Here is a 20,860-nt window from a genome sequence, read left to right on the forward strand (position 1 = left end):
AGAAAGTTGAACAAAAATTAGTTTGAGGTACAATGGCATAAAATTTTAGTTTATGTTAATATAAATTTGAAAATTCAAAATAATATATTCTGTTGAATACCTTCTCTTTAGGTGGGCCATTTACAAGATATAGGAACATTTGAGATAACACATGCAAATAAATGGTCAAACTGTGAAGGAAGAAAACAAGAACTCTAAGTTATGACTGATTTTTGGATTTTTTTTTTTTTTTAGTTCAAATGGCTTTGAACATAATTATTATCCCCCAATTGATAATGGCATTGGCATTATTATAGGAGTAATTGTTCCAATTTGATAAACCTATTTTGTACAACTTAATTTGTCATTAGAAAATTTTTCTCAATTATTTTTATTTAAATCAATTCCTTTTTCTTTGAAAAAAAGATAGTACACAAAATAATGTTCTGAATATATGCCATTTAGTTTTATAAGTTTCTCCCAGTATTTTTATTTGTTATCTAAATGTTAGATGAATAATATTGGACCATTGTTCCGTGTTCACCATGTTCACATTTTCATTCATTCTTAATATTTTATGAACATCTCATGTGTTACACTTATCTCTAATCCTGAGCATCTGGATTTTTAACATTCCACTTTATTTCATTGTTTTTACTTCTAATCACAACCACTTTGGACTTTGAAACACTATATGCTGTATATTGTAGAATATATATGATCATGTGGTAGTTTTCATAGTGGAATATTTACCACATTTATTTTGATTATAGTTGTCTTTAAGTCAGGATTAAAATAGAGTTAAGTCTATTCTCAAATATTCTTTTGGAATGTAGCTTTTTAAAAAAATAATAATATTTCAAGACATGCTTAAACATAATATAAAATAAAGCATCAGGTTTCATCTAAAAATATAACAATACCATGCTCCTGCATTTGTTTCAAACCCATTAATTTTTGCCTATAACCAAGGGGAAATTTCCAGTTGAAACTTCTATGGGTTTTATAGTAGATCAGTGTTCTACCAAAACTGACATGAAAATCAATCCTTTCTGTCTTATAGAGGGAGTATGGTTTATTGACACTAATATAAGATGGAGCATAAGAACTGAACATTGGTTGGTCTATTTGGATCCTTATTAGCATTTTGATATTGGACGTTTTCATCTCCAGATGTCAATTTTTTTACTAGTAAAGAAGATCTCAAGGTATCTATATGTGGTAGATGGATATTCTAGGCTCCATATCTGTGGACTCCTCTGAATCTTTTCTATTCAACTATAATTTTTTTTAATCACAATTACTGACTCAACTTCTTTTATAATACCTTTCTTAATTCCATAAAGTTTTGGAAAAAGCCATGTTACCTGAAAAACAAAAATATTTTTATAAGTCACCAAGTCAGCAATATCCTTCTGTTTACTAGTTTATTCTTCTCAGACTATAGGCCTTTTATTCTATTCTTCATATTAAATAAAAAAAAATTCTTGAAATTCTCTCCTGTCTGCTATCTCTGACTTGTTTTTTTCCTATTTCAATCTTACCTCTATAGTGCTCCTTTTTCAGCAGTATTTACTATATTTAACTTAAAAACCTTATTGTGATGTGGAGATGATTTCAATATAGATGCTTTGAAAAAGCAGTTTTAAAACATTCCATTCCTTTTATCAGCTCATCTTTCTCTTCCTAATGTCTAAACATAATGCATTTCAAAAACGGTCTCTAAAATGCCTTTTTCTTCTTTTTTAATCATTGTAACCATTTCCAAAGCTTTAATTATGCAACTTCAAAACCTGAGTTTCTACTCTTATACCCCCTTTTCCCCCTGACTTCTAGATGACCTTTCTAACTTGAAATTGTCTTTGTGTTTTACATTGACATAATAAACTTGGCTTATATTAAATAAAACTGCTTCTCTTCTTCCTATAATTTTTCTTACCTCTATTGCTGTCTCTCTCTAATGACATTATTTTTAAGTCACCAACACAGATTACTGAAAAATAGGAAAGGCTTTGTAATGGAAAAGTTCTGAGTTTGAGTCTAGATTCCACCATTTAGCAGGTGTCCAATTTGGGGCAAGTAGTTGGATCTCTTACTGAGCTTTCCTTTGTCTTCTCTTTAGAATTAGTTGATAATAGCACCTGCTGCATAGAGCTTTTGAAAGGATAAAATGATGCATTTCTGAGAAAGCAGAAATCCTCATAACATGGTCATCCATGACCATGAGTAACATCCTCATAAAATGGTCAGTATGATTATCAAATGTTAGCTTTAAAACCTGAGTCATTTTCAGGCTTTTAATTTTCTCAAGCCAAATCTCCATCAGTTTCCAAGTTGTAGTCCTACTCCTGAAATACTACTCTCTTTCAAAAATTAACCTATTCATGTGTTCATTCAATTAATAGAAGATGTAGATCCCTGTCAGGTGCTGGGAATCAATAATGAGCAAAATGGCCAAACTCCCCTCACTCTTCCTTAACTAACCACAATAACTCTCAAATTCATCTCACCCCACTCCTCCAACAATCCATCCTAAATACTCTTGTCAAAATGATGTCCCTAAATCTGATCTTGGTTTCAATCTTTTGAATGATGAGAAAAATCTCATTTACATTCCAAACCATTCACGAGAGCATCTCCCACTTATCCAATTTTCTACTATTTCCTGTAAAGTTGCCAGATTGAGGTTCTTCAATGAGAGCCCTGTTGGTCCTCTGCTCATGTCCCAAGATTGGACCTTAATTCCTCCAACTTCCCCACTGCTCCCCTGCTATACTCTTTTTGTCCCTTTTCCTAGGACACACCACATACATCTCACTCTTCGTGGTTTTTTACTTCAGATATATTCCTTAGGGTCTTCTATTTCTTTTTCCTTTGCCGTGAATGCTCTTTCCTGGTGTGTCCATACTTCTTTACTCAAATATCTCCTCAGTGAATATCAAATATCTTCCTCTGGCTTGAGCCATCCTTTCAGGTCTTTATTTCAACATCTCCTCTCTGGTGAGGTCTTTCTGAGCTGTTGTTTTTAAATCCCCCACCCTCCAACTGTCTCCTTGCTTCCTTTATTATTTCTTCTTAAAACATGCTACTACATAAGAAAACATAAATTTTATTCTTTATCTTGTTTTTATTTTGTTTGTTTCTTAGCCTGTCTCTTCCACTAGAATGAAGGCTTCTTGAGGAGAGGAATTTCAGGTCATTTTTGCTTGCTGCTATAAATCCAGCACCTTATAGAATCCCTAGTGTATAAAGGGTGTGTAGTAAGTAAATGCTGAATTAATCAAGGGATCTTCATTCTTTCACTTCAGCAGCTTCATGATAACCACTCAGTTGATACTTTTGTGTTTATATGCATTTTCCATCTTGCTTCCTGTGCCTGGATTTTTTTTTCCCCTCTTTTTCCATCATCACCTATTTTTACAAGTTGAAATTCCACTCATGTTGAAATTTCTTGCCTAAATGCCACCTCTTAGCTGCTATTCTCTTTCTCTGGTTTCACACTGGTGATTGCCATTCTTTGGTGGATATATCACATTCTCCACCCTCCTCCATCATCAAGTCCTTTGGCTCTACTACCAAAATAATTCCAGGGTTTGGTTTATTCTCTACAAGTAACATCCTGTCCTCTGTCACCTGAGCTATTATAATAACCTCCTAATGATCTCATTTCTTAGACCTTTTCTCCTTACAGTTCATTTCCTACACAGCAGCCCTCAACCTTTTTAATACATGAGTCAGACTATGTCACTCTTCTGGCCAAACCGTTTACTGAATTCTCATTTTGTTTGAGAATAAAATCCAAAGTCCCTTACATAGTCATTGAGGACCTAAATGCTTTTGTATTCAACTACCTCTCTGATCCAGTATTTCACCGCTTCGTGCCTGGATCACTCCTTTTCAGCCAGAGTGGCCTCTGTGCTCTGCCTGGATTTTTACACCATCCTCCGTCTCATAGCCAATGGCGTTTATGCTCTTAGCCTGGGTTGCTTTATTAGCAGATACGCTCTGGCCTGGTTTCTCACTTCATTCAAATGGCTGCAAAAATGAGACCTCTTTCCCAGTTACCTCATCGAAAATACCATCTTAATCAACCCACTGTCTCCTCTTAGCCTACATTTTATCTCTGTTTTTTTTTGTGATGAGCGTCACCACTACACCTATTTTATGTATTCCTGTGTGTGTTTGTATATGTGCTTACTCTTTGATTACTTGTTTTCTTTCAAGTAGAACATAAGCTTTATGAAAACACTGTGGCTTTATTATTATTTTTTTCATGAAGGAGAAGAGGTCCCCAGGACATAGAAGAGTACCTGGACTATAGTAGTATTCTGTGGAATAAATGAATGACTGTCTACTGTTAGACTTACAGACACATATTTCTGTTTTTAAAATGTAAAAGGCATTTCCTTTCCAAATGCAGGAAACCATGACTTTTGCATCTTTATCATAATGTAGTACCAGAAAACAATTTTGTCACTTGTAAGTGCTTGATACTTAATTATTTTACTTCATTATCAGGTAAGAACTATGTAACCACTTATTAACTATCAATATCATCTATTAAGCAAGTGAAAAATCCTATGTGAAACTATTATTATCTCTATGTAGATATGGGATAATTGGCATAACACACTGATCAGTATGGAGTAAGCGCATAATAATATATATTTTTAGTTTAATTTACTAATTTAATTTATTTAATATATATTTTTATTTTATTAAACTATTGAATATGAATGGGGCACCTGGGTGGCTCAGTTCGTTAAGCATCTGAGTCTTGGTTTCGGCTCAGGTCGTGATATCAGGATTGTGAGATCAAGTCCCAGATCTGGCTCTGTGCTCCGCAGGGTGTCTCCTTAAGATTCACTCTGCCTCTCCCTCTGCCCTTGCCCCCTAAAAATAAATAAATAAATAAGTAAGTCTTTAAAAAATAGCATATGACTGTTAAAATGTTATTCAGATAGATTATATTTTTAAAAAAGAATAGTGAAAGGAATTGAAAGCCCATGTGTAATAAAATTATAGAAATATATGTAGTACTTGGTAAAGTGTGGAATATTATGGGCAAAACTCTCACTCCACATAGAATAGCAAATTTATCATAGATAAAAGATAGCAGACTCATTTATAATAAAAATATGAAGTAGTCCAATATTCAGTTAACTTTTGTCATTTACTATATTTATTGAATTTCAAAACAGTTAAACAACTACACTTGTCACAAATTTGATAACCTTAAATAAATTTGAAGAAACACTAGAATAGTAAAAAAAAAAAAACAAAAAAAAGAATTGTATTATTTCATAAGGAAAAAAATCTGTGTATTCTGATGACATTTTCTGTTAACTTAGTTTTATTTTTAAGATTTTATCTATCTGAGAGTGAGCAAATGGGAAAGAGAAAGAGGGAGCAGGGGAGAGGGGCAGAGAGCGAGGAGCAGTTTCCCCACTGAGCAAGGAGTACAACGTGTGGCTAGACTCCAGGACCCTGGGGTTTTGATACGGACTGAAGGCAGCTACTTAACCAACAAGCCACCCAGAAACTCCAACTTAGCTTTGGCAGAGTAATAAATAATATTTGTTTACTGCTTCCTGTGTGCTGCACACTATTATACCTATTTTAAATGGATAGTCCACTGTTATTTGCGTCTCCAGAGTTTGCTATTTTTTTTTTCCCATTTTATAGATCTGTAAATTAAATCATAGTCTGTTGAATCTTCTATTAAGTAGCAGAGCTAGGTTTCTAATCCAGGGACCCTTTGTCCAAAGAGTTTAGACCCTTAATCTGGGTTCCCCACGATACTCAATGGAGAAAGAATTTAAAAAGTCCCTTTGAAGCAAGGTTGCCCTCCCTGTGGAAAGAACTGAAGAAAAAGTCTGCAACTTTAAAATCATTGCTGTAAAGCAGCTTACATTTCAGGGAATTGCTCTCAAGAATCATACTTCGTGTGTTAGAAATAAACTTAGTTATCTGAAGATCTATAAAACTTAGCATATGTTCTACAGTGACATGAGTTAATTTCATTTCCGTCACCGTGAGTGCTCCACAGGTATATCGTAAATTGCTATGAATTACTGTGGCTGTGACCCATTATCATAGCAGGAAATTACATGAATCTCACAACTGATATGAAATGTACTGCTGTCACTGCTATGCATTAATTTCTAAGTAGTTGGCCATTTGTAATAATTCTGTAAATGTCCATCTTAGCACAGTTTTCAGTCTAGACAAGTTAAGCCAATGTGCATGGAATTTCCCCCCATTATTTCCAAGCAGTTATACTGAATTCTAAAATTACCTTTTTATTGGACAATTTCATATTGAACATTTTTCCAAGAATTGGAAACATGATAGTTTCAATGTCCTAGTCCCTAATATTCAAAAGAAATTTATTCCATAAGGAGTAAAGTCATTTGTATATATATAAATAAGACCACAGAATGAGAAAACCTCTGATAAATATAAATTATTTTTTCAAATTTTGTGGAATAGGTAAATGGTTTATTAAATTATTTTTTAACCATATTGACCTCTTTGCTGAGATAAGTTTTAGATAATGGTATCCTTCATGGTTATTGTCCTAAGAATAACATATTTACAATTATGTCTCATATTATAAATAGAAGTATTTCACCCTTAAAATCACAACTGTATAGTGTAAACTACACTTTTCTTGTATATCCTTTGATATTGACATTTATGCCCTTGTAGAAAAAAATAAATTCAAATAGAAGGCTTAATTGAAAACTTTTGACAATGGTGAATTGATATAAATTTCCCCATAGTAAATTTTATATAGTACATTGTATCTGTTGCACATCATTTCCTGACTAGAAATTCACTTTTTTGGTAGACTTTTAAGGATTTTTATTTGTTCTTGAAAGTTTTTTTATTGCCACCCCACCATCTCCTAGACTTTAAGACTCTTATCTTCATCTTCCAAAATTTTGTCACCATCTATTCTAAAAATCTTTATTATAATTCTGCTGACACATAGCTCCTAGAATTTCATTCCCCACTTTTTTTTTTTAAATTGCAAAAATGTTTATAAACATGGAGTTTATCTAACTCACTAGGGCCACTCTTTGAGACATAACTATACAAAATAGTGATTTTTAAAATTCAATGCACTATGTACCCAAAAGCATACTCCTGTGCTTTTTTAGTTATTTAAGTTTAATATTGGGCACATTTTGTGATATTTAATTTTAATAAACTTAGTAAATTGGGTACTTGATTTTAGGCATGAGCTAGATGTTTGAGAGGGGAGATTAGCCAAACCAGAGACTGTGTAGAGGAGAAAGAATAATGAATGAATAAATCAGTGACCATGTCTTTTCTTTGAAGGTTTTGTTTATCTTTTTGAGAGAGAGTGCTCAAGCACAAGCTGGGGGAAAGGGCAGATTGAGAGAGAGAAGCAGACTCCCTTCTGAACAGGGAACCTGACTCAGGGCTCAATTCCAAGACCCAGGGATTATAACCTGATCTGAAGGTAGGCAATTGACCAAGTGAGCCACCTGGCTGCCTCAACCACATCAGATTCCTCATATCAGAGAGATAATATGATAACTGTCTTTCTCTGATTGACTTATTTTGCTTAGCAAAAACTTACATCCTTTTATAGCTTCTGGAAAATATTCAGTGTTACATTCATTCAGTAGAGGTTGTTGTCTTAAAACCTCCCTTCTGAATCTTTGCAGTGGCTTTTCTATAGCCCTCTTCTTTTCTTTGGAGAATCAGATCCCAGTCCAGAGCTAACCATGTGCCTCTTTTCAGTGGTTACTCACTGTAGCAAATAAAGACATGGCATGCTGGGTGATATTTCCACATTGGCTGAGGCTTTTCTCTTCTAAGTAACTGCCCACAGACTACTGCTCAGTGTCTGTACTGAAATCCATTTCCTTAAACAGATTCAGTTCCCACACACTGTTCTGTTTGCTCACACTTAATGGTTTCCCACAATTTTCTTTATAGTGGAAACCCTTCCTTTTCCCACAGCTCCTTGCCGTATCTTGAAGAACAAACATATCATCATTTGCCTTATGCAACAAACACTTCTGCCTCTCTCTGTCCAGCATCAACTTCTGGATACCAAAAATCACATGTAACTTATCTTTTTATTATCCATGATTTCTAAACTAAGCTTTACATAAAAATATTTAATAATTTAATAAAACTTTTTGTAAACCTGGTGATTCACAGACCTGTACCCCTGGGGATAAAAAATATATGTTTATAAAAAATAAAAAATTAATAAAAGAAAGTGAAAAAAAAACTTCTATGAGAGAGGCATCTTAGAAGATCACAAATCACCACAGAAAATCACAGTAAGAAACTACCAAACTATAAAAAAAGTAACAGGTCTAAAACTAGTTTTCTTGCCTTCAGGAGAAATACATGCTTGAAGGTAACTCTCCCACACAGTTTAGATCTTTTTGTAATGCACACACTTTGCATTTACCACTAAATGTGAAATAGAAGAACACTATGATGAAATTTACTTTATTTGTTATAATAGAATCTTACAAATCTTTATAGGAGGTAGATGAGGTTATTCAGGTGAGTCTCTGTAAACCATGTCCAGGACTTGTCAAACCTAAAATCTTCAGACACTTGGGATGAGGGCTGAGCACAAGGCCATTCCGCAGAGAAGAGGAAGTGCTATCTAGAAACTTTAGATATCATTTCCTAGGAGATTCATGTCTTGGAAACTGGCATTGGAATATGCAGCCAAGTCAACTAGATAGTAGAGGTGAATAATCCAGTTGGCAAGGGACATAGAAAGTTGCTTCTCAACATTAGAGATACATTAGAACTGCCTAAGCAATTTGCAAACTATTAGTTTGAATAGATACACATGAAGCAATAGTTTTAAAAAGCTCCCTGGCTAAGGTTTAGCTGGAAATAAGAACTATCAACATAAGGAAATAGATAGACTGTGAGGTCAGAAATATGGCACATTCGCCTACAGGTGAAAGATGTGACAGCCGCACTGAGAGCTCAGCACAGTACCATTGACTTCCAGCTGGAAAGAAAACGACCAAAATCAAATAGTAGAATGGTGGAGCAGAGAACATGCTGGTTCTTGCCTCAGTTGAGAGGCTTAAGGAACTGAGAATTACTGAGATTGAATTATGAGGTACTAGCTAAAGTAAACACAGAGGATCCAATGTGGTCCCAAGAGCCACCCCCTTCACCAACAAACTTTCTGAAGGCACTGTCGTTAACAGCCTGCTGCTTATTATAACTACAAAAAGTACCATGGTGCATCCAATGTTCCTGAGAATTCTGCACAGGACTCATATCATCTGGGTCCTATCTCTTCATCTCACTCTCTGAAATCTTTTGTTGGCTTCCTTATTAATAATCTCTGGCCAGGGGTGCCTATGGCTCAGTTGGTTAAGAGGCTGCCTTTGACTCAGTTCATGATGCCATGATCCTCGGATGGCATCCCTCCCCACCCCGCATCAGGCTCCCTGCTCAGTGGGGAATCAACTTCTCCCTCTCCCTCTCCCCCTGCTTGTGCTCTCTCTTTCAAATAAATAAATGAAAACTTTAAGAGAAAATAATCTCTGGCCTTTCATTCCTTTCCTTTTTTTTTTCAGTATACTTTCAGTATACTTGACCCAAAGTGGGAAGTTGTCCTCTCCATTTAAATAAGGCAATTCTAATTTGATGGTAATAAACTTTTTGCAGAATATTTAGGGGTTGAAGGTAGCTGGGGGAGTGAATAGTAGTCATTTTATAAAGACTGCCAGCCATGTCATCCCAGGTATGCCCCTTTTGGTCATTTCTATTCTTAGACTAAACAAATGCTGGTTTATCATCTACCTGATGTTGGTTTTCCAACATCAAATCCCCCTCTCTCTCCTCAATTCCTGGTTACAAATGTAAACTTCTGATTTGGCCAAAAACTGACATCGACAACAAGAAAGTTAAAAAACAACAACAAAAAAACCCCCAAAAAAGCCAGTTGTATACCTCATTTTTTCCAAATGTTTTACCTTACTCTACCTTTTTATATAATACTATTAGAAATATGTGTGTGTGTGTGTGTGTGTGTGTGTGTGTGTGTGTGTGCTCTTCAGATCAGAATGGGCTAAAAAACTATTTATTAAAAAATGGGGATATGATGATTTTTGTACATATAGCTGTGCCTTACACTTTGTAGTGACATTTTTCCTGTGATAAGTGGTGATACATATCCATGGTGAAAATGTTGATGCATAGTAAATGTTCAAATATTTTTAGGATGACCACTGAATTTTGAAATGGCTGTGTGTGTGAACAAAGGGGAATAAACATGGGACTACAAAACATGAGGGGAGAAAGAATAACATGAATCAACTTAATATTACAATTACTGAGTGCAAGATTAGTCATCATTAGCATTTTGCAAAGTGCAGCATCATCTGTTTCATATTAGCCTTCGAAATGCAAATGTGATATTATAAACATAAGAATATTGGTGATCATTTTCTCTTTATTGTCATCTGTAAATTTCTAAGAAATTGGCTTCAAATCTTATAAGGTAAATCATGAAAAGTTCTTTTTCTTATTTTTTAAGCATTTCCCAAACTGTGTTAGCCTAGGCACTAAACATATTGCAGGTTCTTAAAGAAAATGTAAGAATTCTCCTCATTCCTTCTATGCAAGTAACTAAAAATGTATCCAAAAGCATAATTAATATAGAGTATAAGTCCATAATTACTATAATTGTGATTTATCAGAATGATAGTTATTAGGTTAAATGCTAACTAATTATTTGAAAAAAATGTGTTTTCCTCCAAAAATACATGTTTCACTCAATGATGAGAAACTTTTCTATCTAGAAAAATACAAATTGTCTCTTTTGTATCCTACATGTGTTTTGATAGTGGGGAGGTTTACCTTGTCTCTGCTTCTGCGAATAAGTTTCAGAATGACCTTTTTAGGGATAGGAAGTCTGGATACATGATTTTCTTATGGTTGTAATAACTTGGAAAAAGAAAACAAACAAACAAACAAACAAGGAACTCAGTTCTGGCCTGTGTGGTCTAATAATTAAAGCTCTGAATAAGAATTTGGGAATTAGACTAAACATCAGAATTGGTGATTTGGGGGAATTTAACCTTTAGAAAAAAATTGACTTCTTTCTGGTTCTGTACCCCCTTCTGCTGAAGACCATCTTACTGCTGAAAATCCCTTGCAGAGACGTTTTTATTTAATTAAGAAAATAAAGGGAAATATGCTTTCTTTGTACCACTTGATTATATATGTCACCAATTCTGTATGTCACCTTTTTTTTTTTTTTTGAAGATTTTATGTATTTATTTGAGAGAGAGAGAGGATGAGAGAGAGAAAGCATGACAAGGGGGAGGGTCAGAGGGAGAAGCAGACTCCCTGCCCAGCAGGGAGCCCAATGTGGAACTGGATCCTAGCAGGATCATGACCTGAGCTGAAGGCAGTTGCTTAGCTAACTGAGCCACCCAGGTGCCCACTCACCCATTTTCTTTTTTAAACCCAATTTTTCCTTAGGATAATTACTATGGCAATATGATATTTCTAATAATTTATGAACATTACACATTAGTTCTTGGAGTAGGAAGAATGGGTAAACATGGGCATTCTTTAAATTTCTAAAGTGTAAACATTACAGCCACAGCTTTAATTAACGATTTCTGTTGCTGCTACTGTTGAGACAAATGCTCATTTAGGGATGTTATTTCTACTGTCTTCAGCCCCAGCAAATGCTAGGGCTTGGGAGTTGTTGTTTTTGCAAGTGGAGTGAGTAGGCAAACCACCAACACTTACAAGCAATATGGTCTTCTTTAAAAATTAATGAAGTAATAATTGTTCTTTGCAACCTTTTATGTGCAAAGCATGATAGTGCTGTTTGCATTATCTTCTTGCAATGTATACCTCTGCATTCAAGGACTTGTGATAGCTTGCCAAATCAACATTGAGAGGAAAAATGTTAAATGACAATGAGACCTCCATAATTGAAATTGCATTTTATATCAAATTTTGAAAAATGGTCATCACCTTCATTTGATATCTAGTAAAATAATGTTAATAGCAGGAATATTTACAACCAATTCATCAGTTGAAATACAAACTCATATCTATTCGGATTTTTTTAAAAAGACAAAAAAAAAAAATCCCTGAAAAGCCTTGACCTAAAAAATTTTAAGCCAGTTGATTTATTTTAAATAATAATATCCATGATCTAATTTTCTGTAAAATGTCCATGTAAAGCATTTATTCTCTGAATGGAGAAAAGAATTCAGAACTCATTTCTAATGGGTTTCACAAGGATTTCAGTTATATATTTATTTACATAATTAAAATATCTTCTATTTTAAGAGGTTTATATTTGCACTCCCTTGAATGAGTCCTGATCTATTATGAGAAAAAATAATTTTTATACATCTCTCAAAAGATGAAATTGTATGCTGCAGATTATGGAGGCTATGAAGAGGTTAGCATTCATCATGGATTAAATTTATAAATGCATAAGGCATTTAATAAAGGTTGTATAGTACATCTGGGAGGGGAGAAAAAAGAGAGGGAAACAAACTATAAGAGACTCTTAAAGACAGAATAAACTGAGGGTTGATGGGGGAGTAGGTTTGGGGGGTGGACTAGATGGGTCATGGGGAGTAATGAGAGCACTCGTGATGTTGTACATCAATGAATTACTGAATTCTTCTCCTGAAACCATTGTTGCACTGTATGCTAACTAACTAGAATTTAAATATAAATTGGGAAAAAAGAAAAAAATAGAGATTATATACTACAGAAAGCTTTTTAAGAATGGTAAGGGTATGGACAGCTTCAAGGAGAAAAGAGTATGGTCGAGTTGGTGTTATACCATAAACGAAAGAAGATCTAACATGGCTTTTGACAACAGTAGAAAAGTTCACTCTCCAAGAACGTAATATGTGAAACATGTAATTCACTAATCTGCATTCAAACTTTTAGAAAAACATAAATGGATTTTGGAATTAGTTTTTGGAAGAATGCCAATACCAAACTAAAGAGTTTGAAGTTATTTGTGTAGACAATGCGCAGCCCTAGAAGGCTTTGAATTCAAATATAACATGACAAAAGAGAGATTTTCCTGGCAGCACAAGGCAAAATTTGGCATGGCAAAAAAGTTGTAGACACAGATAACAGAAACAGCTGGTCTAATAGTTGCCGAATCATAAGTAGGACCACAAACCACATGATGCCAGCTTAAAAGCTTCCCAAACCTATTCAGGATCACAGAAAGCAGTGCTTCTCTGAAAGACTTCCTGGAAAGTCTTGAAACTTTTTAAGTGTTTTTTGCATTGAAAAAAAAGTTAGGATAACCTTAGCTGCTATAATAACAAAACCCCACATAGCCACTTATTTCTTGTTTGTGTAAAATTCAATGTGAGTAAAAGATACTAAGAACTGAAATGTTCACTACATTTACATCTTTTGTTTTCTGCATATAACTATTAGATTTTATTTTGTTAGCAGAAGGAGGCATGATTGTATTTTTACTTCAAATTCTCTTTTGTGGTACACCAACATGTATTCCTTGAAATGACTGAGAGTGTTAAAAAATGTCATGTTTGGAGATATATGGTAAGGACATCATTTAGATTTACCTAATTTTGCCAGATACTGATTTTACCAAATTCTAGACCAAATTGGGAAAAAATGAATAAATGTTTATTTTAGGCAGCAGTATTTTTCATTTTCTTTTAAAATAAATAAAACACAAAACCATCCGTACAACAGAACCATTTCATAGTGTTATTTGAGATAACTAATTTGACATTTTGATGTTGGAATATTTGTCTAGGTATAATCAATCGCTAAGCAACTTTTTTTTAATTTTTTTTAAAGATTTATTTATTTATTTATTTGACAGACAGAGATGACAAGTAGGCAGAGAGGCAGGCAGAGAGAGGGGGGGAAGCAGGCCGCCCTCTGAGCAGAGAGCCCGATGCGGGGCTCGATCCCAGGACCCTGAGATCACGATCCGAGCGAAGGCAGAGGCCTAAACCGCTGAGCCACCCAGGCGCCCCGTTAAGCGCCTGAATATCCCACAAACCACAATACAATTCAAATGTATGCATCAACATTATAAATTACTTAGTGTCAATGAACTCAGAGAATCTTGCAAATAATAAACCTACATAAGAATGTTACGGAATTGCTTCATGTCATGATCTTTAATGAGTAACACTGAACTTTATTAATTTTGTATATCCTGTGATTCCATTAACACCCTCATTTTGTGTTCATTATTATTCGTTATGCTTCACTCATTAATTCTGCTTCTCATTTTTTTTCCTCCTTTGATGCTTCAGTGGGAAGAGATCAGTGGTGTTGATGAACATTACACACCCATCAGGACTTACCAGGTGTGCAATGTCATGGATCATAGTCAAAATAATTGGCTGAGGACAAACTGGGTCCCTAGGAACTCAGCTCAGAAGATCTATGTAGAGCTCAAGTTCACTCTACGGGACTGCAATAGCATTCCACTGGTTTTGGGAACTTGCAAGGAGACTTTCAACTTGTACTACATGGAGTCCGATGATGATCATGGGGTCAAATTTCGAGAACATCAGTTTACAAAGATTGACACCATTGCAGCTGATGAAAGTTTCACCCAAATGGATCTTGGGGACCGTATTCTGAAACTCAACACTGAGGTTAGAGAAGTAGGTCCTGTCAACAAAAAAGGATTCTATCTGGCATTTCAAGATGTTGGTGCTTGTGTTGCCTTGGTGTCCGTAAGAGTGTACTTCAAAAAGTGCCCATTTACAGTGAAGAATCTGGCTATGTTTCCAGACACAGTACCCATGGATTCCCAATCCCTGGTGGAGGTTCGAGGATCTTGTGTTAACAATTCTAAGGAGGAAGATCCTCCCAGGATGTACTGCAGTACAGAGGGTGAATGGCTTGTACCCATTGGCAAGTGTTCATGCAATGCTGGCTACGAAGAAAGAGGTTTTATGTGCCAAGGTAAGAGTCTTCTCTATTTTCCTTATAGTGGTGTGGCTTAACTGTGAGTTTATTATCACTGAGTAACTGAAAGAAATGAACCCAGCCTGAACTCATTGGCAGCAAAACATGCCTCAAACTGAACAGTCCATTTATAGACCAAATTTATCTCACTTGATGTGTTGATCCACAGTTCACTCTAGAAATATTAGCAGTGTTTGACTATGTGGTTCTGGCCTGTACCCCACGAGAGGTGTTACATATGCTATTTTTAAGTTTTGTCTTCTATTTAATGACTCTGGTGTTATAATTCTAGATCAAGTGAAAGAAAAAAAAATCTCTCTTTTATGTAAAGGAAAGAAGCACTGGCACTCAGGTAATCTAATTTCAACAGAATTAGATTGACTATATGTTTTTCTATTTCACAGTGGTATGTTCTTTATTTTTATAAAATACAGCATTCAGTGATGTCTGTATGTCAAATACCTGTTTACTTACAATGCATTAGTGCTTTAATAAAGATTATTTTATTTAAAAATCCAGGGTTTATGACTTAGTGTTTGATGTATAAAAGGTTAATTTTTAAAGAAATTATTTTGTTTCATGGTTTGGCCCTTTAGGCTGCCCAGGAGAATATCTGTACCACATTTTAGGCTGGATGTATATTTGATACTTAATACAGTAGCAAAGAATCTGAACAGTTACCAAGATGACTTTTATTAACACTTTCTTTGCATTTGAAATAAAATTAATTAAAAATAATCTTTTTTTTCATATAAGATTTGATATATCAGATGAAAACTTCCACTTAATCCCCAAATTTGTTAGTTTCTCATTAGGCAAGGTTTGTGTTTAAGAACACACTGAAATAAAAAAAAGAACACACTGAAATTTTTTTTTTTTTAATTTTAGGTGTATAAATATAAGGAGAATTTAACTACTTAGTTTTGGGAATCTGGTCTGTTTTAATACCTATGTTTGCTGTTATACTCTGAAAAAGGAATTGAATTTGGTGTTCTCTTTTTAGCCATTCAGTAATCTCATACCATGCAACAGAAATGAATATACTTTATACATTAATTAACCTTTCTAACAATGTAAATGGAACATAACATTTTGTTTTTGACTATAAACATAATCTATGGAAAAAGCTTAATGACAGCAAGGGCTACACTCTAGTCTCATACTTCTCCATGTTATTTAGATCCTTGGCAAATGCCATCAGAAATATCATTATTAAGTATGGTTTTGAAAGTTCTAAAATTGAAACAACATGGTAGATACTACTCTTTATATACATGAGTGGAGAAAAATCTCGGTGGCCTTTATAATCCACTTTGAAACATATCTTGTCTCTATGTACTCTTTATGTATATATAATATTTGTGAAAATTATTTTAAATAAAATAATAAGGACCTAACTCAGGAAGAATTTCAAAATTGGCCATTTTTTCTAATTTGGTCTCTGGAACCAGTCTCTGATATCCACACCAGGAGAGAAAGAGATATGTCTCCTTCTCAATAATATGTATCAATGTATGTAGAACTATCTCCTAAAATATGGCAGTGGGCAAGAAACTTAATCATTAGATGTTTGGATTTTAAATAATTTTCATATGTTATAAAATTTTATTGAAACATAAATAGAAAAATAAGTATTGGTGAAGTAAAAAGAATCACATAAAAGTCTTAGTAGAAATAAAGCTTACAAACTTATGTTACATACTGTCTTAAGGATAAACTAGTAGAAGAATAAAAGAGTCATATGAAGTTATAATTCAGAAAGTTCATAATAAGTGAGAATTGCTTTACTTTCAACCTCATTCTAATTTACTTAACTGCTTTTTAAACTACTATGATATTCAGTTGTATTCCAAGATCACTCCTAGAGATAAGGATTTAATTAATTAATCTTTAAATTTTGTGTGAGAGAGCAAGAGAATAAGCACAAGGTAGGGGGAAGGGCAGATGGAGAGAAAAAGAGACAGAATCATAAGTAGGCTTCTTGCTCAGCACGGAGCTCTCCATGGGGCTTAATCCCATAACCTCTACTCTGACCTGAGCCAAAAATCAAGAATAGGACATTCAACTGACTTAACCACCTAGATGCCCTTATAGATAAGGATTTAAGTGAAATTTTTATATTCTTGAAATTTGTTTGTTAAGTTGAAGGATGTCAACAGCACCTTTTTCATATAGTAATGCAATATCATCATAGACTTTCTCTCTCAGCATTTAAAAATACTAGTTTCAGAATGAGATAAATATATAAAAATAGCCGATTGTTTTAAGACAAAGATCTTGAAGATAATAAAAATAATTGTAGTAGAATTAGAGATTGCCCTTGAAATGGGATGTGATTGTAATTTAAAGGGGAGGATTTTTTTTTTTTTTTTTAGTGATGCAGTTTAAAGGGGGAATATTTTCTTATAGTTATGTCTTGACATTTGCTGATGTTTCCAAGTGATTTTTGGTTTCCTTTCTTTTCACAATCACAAAGACTTTGTATATTCAGATTATTAGACAATGTGTTGAGGTATTCTACTTTCTTTTGATTTACATGTTTAACAAATATTTGTTTAAATATATTATTTTGGGCATTACTATACTATGTCTTAAAATTTTAGAACTCAGGAACTCAGGAACGAGATTTATTCTGTATCTTGTTCTTGGCTATAATTTTGCTGTTGTTGTCAGTGATGGTGCTGGTGTTTCTTATGTTGGCTATGGTTTCCTTTATTAGTTTTTAATTTTTCAGTTGGCTTTTTGGTAAACTTGTAGGCTGTCTGAACAGCATGCTAGGACTCTCACTAGTCAACATTTTAGCAGCCGTGCTTCTGTTTAGGCACAGAGAAGAGTGGTAATCCTCAGAAAAGAAGCAGATACAAAAGATAGCTAAACAAACTTCCTGTATTTCATGAGATCAGTTTTTGTTTTTTAAATTTTTTTCCAAAAGGATATTGTATCATCCTTTTTAAAAAAAATGATGGGGTAATACCTTGATATACCCACTATTTGGAACACACATATAGCTAGATTTTAAACATCTCAGCATAATCTTATAATCCAATGATAAGCAACCATAGGCTTTCAGTTGCCTAACACAAAAGAAAACATGACTCATTCACTTTATTTAAAAGAATATTTAATGAGTGTCTATTTCATTCTAAGTATTGTATCAGAACTCAAAGCCTTTTTTTTTTTAATGTTCATGATTTACTAGATGCTAGTGTATTTATTTGTTAAGTCATGTCTATGAGCTATCTAATTTATCACCCCCCTCCAAGTAACTTACAGGCATACCTTATTATTATCTACATCTTAAAAAATGAGAACAAAGCTTTCACAAGTTAAATATCTTGCCATAGTTTCTTTAATGGGTGAGTGTTGGATTAGAGATCTGAAACCAGGCAGTCTGATTCCAAAGGCTGTCATCTTAACCTCAATCCACATTGCTTCCCTATGTTTTAGTCCAGTGGTGACAGAGACCAAGAAACCCCATAAGACACAAATTCTACTTGAAGGAGGAGTAGGACCACAGTTGAATTGGCATAAAGTAAACCAAAATCTGTTAATATAAGGTTTAATATAAATCAGTTTATTTCTCACATCTTTCTGCTTCTAGAATTTTTAAAAAGAAGAGCTACTAGTCAAAATGTAATATTTTGGAAAGACTAATTTTAGTCTGGATGATATGTATAAAATCTGGATATATACATCACCAGTCATCTTAGATATACAACAAAGTCTAACAAATTTAATTCAATAAGTGTTTTTGACAATCCATTAGTACAAAGTAATAATGCACTAGACACAGGGAAACATAGATGGATTGTATTTACCTTACAGGGGCTCAGCATCTCCTGTGAAAGACAGATACATAAATGGATACTTTTAATGCAAGCCAGACCAATCAGTCTTGCACCAGGGGTACAAAAGACTTTGGCAATGTAGGGGAAGGAGAGATAATTTTGAGTATTTCTAAATTCATAATGGGATTTTTTCATTAATGATGAAATGCCTTTGAATGAAAGACTTTGATCATCTTTGCTAGCATTAGAAACTTTTGGAGTAAGGAAAAGAGGCTAACTACCTTATATAGCTTACTCATTACAGACAATAAAGTTTATAATTTGTTTATTGAATTTCAAAATGTGTAGAAGTACCATTAGAGTTTTGTGTTCTGAGCTCGTTCCGCAGGGAGGTTTTATAAAGATTTCATAGCCAGGTCATTTTCTCACTTTAGTAATGAAATATTCTGAACCATTTATTCCACTCTAGATGGATAACTGGGACAGTTAAAGTTTGGTTAAGTAAATGCTGAGGATATGACAATATCCATTTGATAGGAAAATATATTGATGAAGACACTTCATTGTCAAAAAATTCACCCATCAATTTCAGAATTATAATTGAAACCAATGTTGTCCTTTACAGAACCAGAATTCTAACCATAGCATTACACTTTTCTTGTATATAAATGAAAACCTTCAAAACTGCACTTTTCCTGAAATGAGGAAAAGAGTGGGAATATATTTTGGCTATTTATTCAGTTATTCAACTATTATTGAGTCTCTAGTATATAGTATGTACCAAATCCTGTGTTGCTCACTAAAAAAACAGAAATGAACATTATCCCTGCTAAATTAGTTTGGTTCATATTTCAAAAATCTGTGTGTATTGGGGAATGGGAGGTAAATACTTTGGTCTTTGCTCTTAAGGAAGCATAGATTTTTTTTTTTTTCTTGAAGATTTTATTTATTTATTCAATAGAGAGAGAGAGAGAGCGAGAGAGAGCAAGTACAAGCAGGCAGAATGGCAAGCAGAAGGAGAGGGAGAAGCAGTTCTCCTTTGAGCAGGGAGCCCAGTGAGGGGCTCAATCCCAGGAATCTGGGATCATGACCTGAGCTGAAGGCAGCTGCCTAACCGAAGGAGCCTCCCAGGCACTCCAAAAAACATAGATTTTTAACTGAATTTTTAAACAGAGCTAAGTTAATGGTCGTTTAAACTAAAAATAAATTATTAGTGGTAATGAGGAAGGAGGTATTGGTGTGGGTGGAAATAAGTGATAGGAAATTTAAAATTTCTACAGTAAGATGCTTTATTTTGCTGGTTTTGTTTTACTCTGCTAAGAAAGAATGAACACAGGAAAGATAAGAAGATAAAGTGGTACATCTTTCTCCTTTAAGGAACAGTTAGAGGGAGAACACAAGAAAAGACTGAAAGAAATATTGGTTGTTAAAGAATAATTCAGAAATTGCATGCCATGCAAACCACAAATGCAGAAAAAGAGAGAGTGCTTATTAGGATAAGTTTGGTAAAATAGAAATACACATGAAAAATAACTACAGGGGCACCTGGGTGACTCAGTGGGTTAAAGCCTCTGCCTTCGGCTCAGGTCATGATCCCATCATCCTGGGATCCAGCCCAGCATCCAGCTCTCTGCTCAGCTTCCTCCTCTCTCTGCCTGCCTCTCTGCCTACTTGTGACCTCTCTCTCTCTCTCTCTGTGTCAAATAAATAAAAAATATCTTAAAAAAATAACTACATATACTTCAACTGATAAAGAGTGATATAATGATTAATATGAAAAGTAAGAAATCATGCATGAGACTTGGTTTACTGGTAGTTTCTGTAATATATAATTTTAAAATATGGCTTTCATTTAAATAGGTTTTCTCTCAGTTTAATGATAGAGGAGGAAATCATGCTATCTCTTTTAATTTACTGTGTATGGCTTAAGTATTTGGGCAATGTTTCTGGTCTCTGGGTGAGCTGGCTAAATGTGGTCAAATTGCAGGTTGAGTTGCTTTTATTGGATGTTAATAAGCCTTAAAATGATACTATTAAATATTAAAATTATAAACCTAATTTATCTGCTGTTTGCTTTCAATCATTAACAATCAAGATACAAC

General features: G+C 34.1%; 1 protein-coding gene across 2 annotated transcripts in view; it reads left to right on the forward strand.

The window, feature by feature from the left end:
• Positions 1 to 20,860, forward strand: part of EPHA3 (EPH receptor A3) — a 364,189-nt gene that overhangs the window by 82,885 nt on the left and 260,444 nt on the right. For both annotated transcript variants that reach the window (XM_082745038.1, XM_082745039.1), the window contains exon 3: positions 14,307 to 14,967. In XM_082745038.1, the coding sequence (XP_082601164.1) occupies positions 14,307 to 14,967 (661 nt within the window). The remainder of the gene's footprint in view (positions 1 to 14,306; positions 14,968 to 20,860) is intronic.

The sequence above is a fragment of the Mustela nivalis genome (genome assembly GCF_964662115.1).
Source record: "Mustela nivalis genome assembly, chromosome: 1".
NCBI lineage: Eukaryota > Metazoa > Chordata > Mammalia > Carnivora > Mustelidae > Mustela > Mustela nivalis.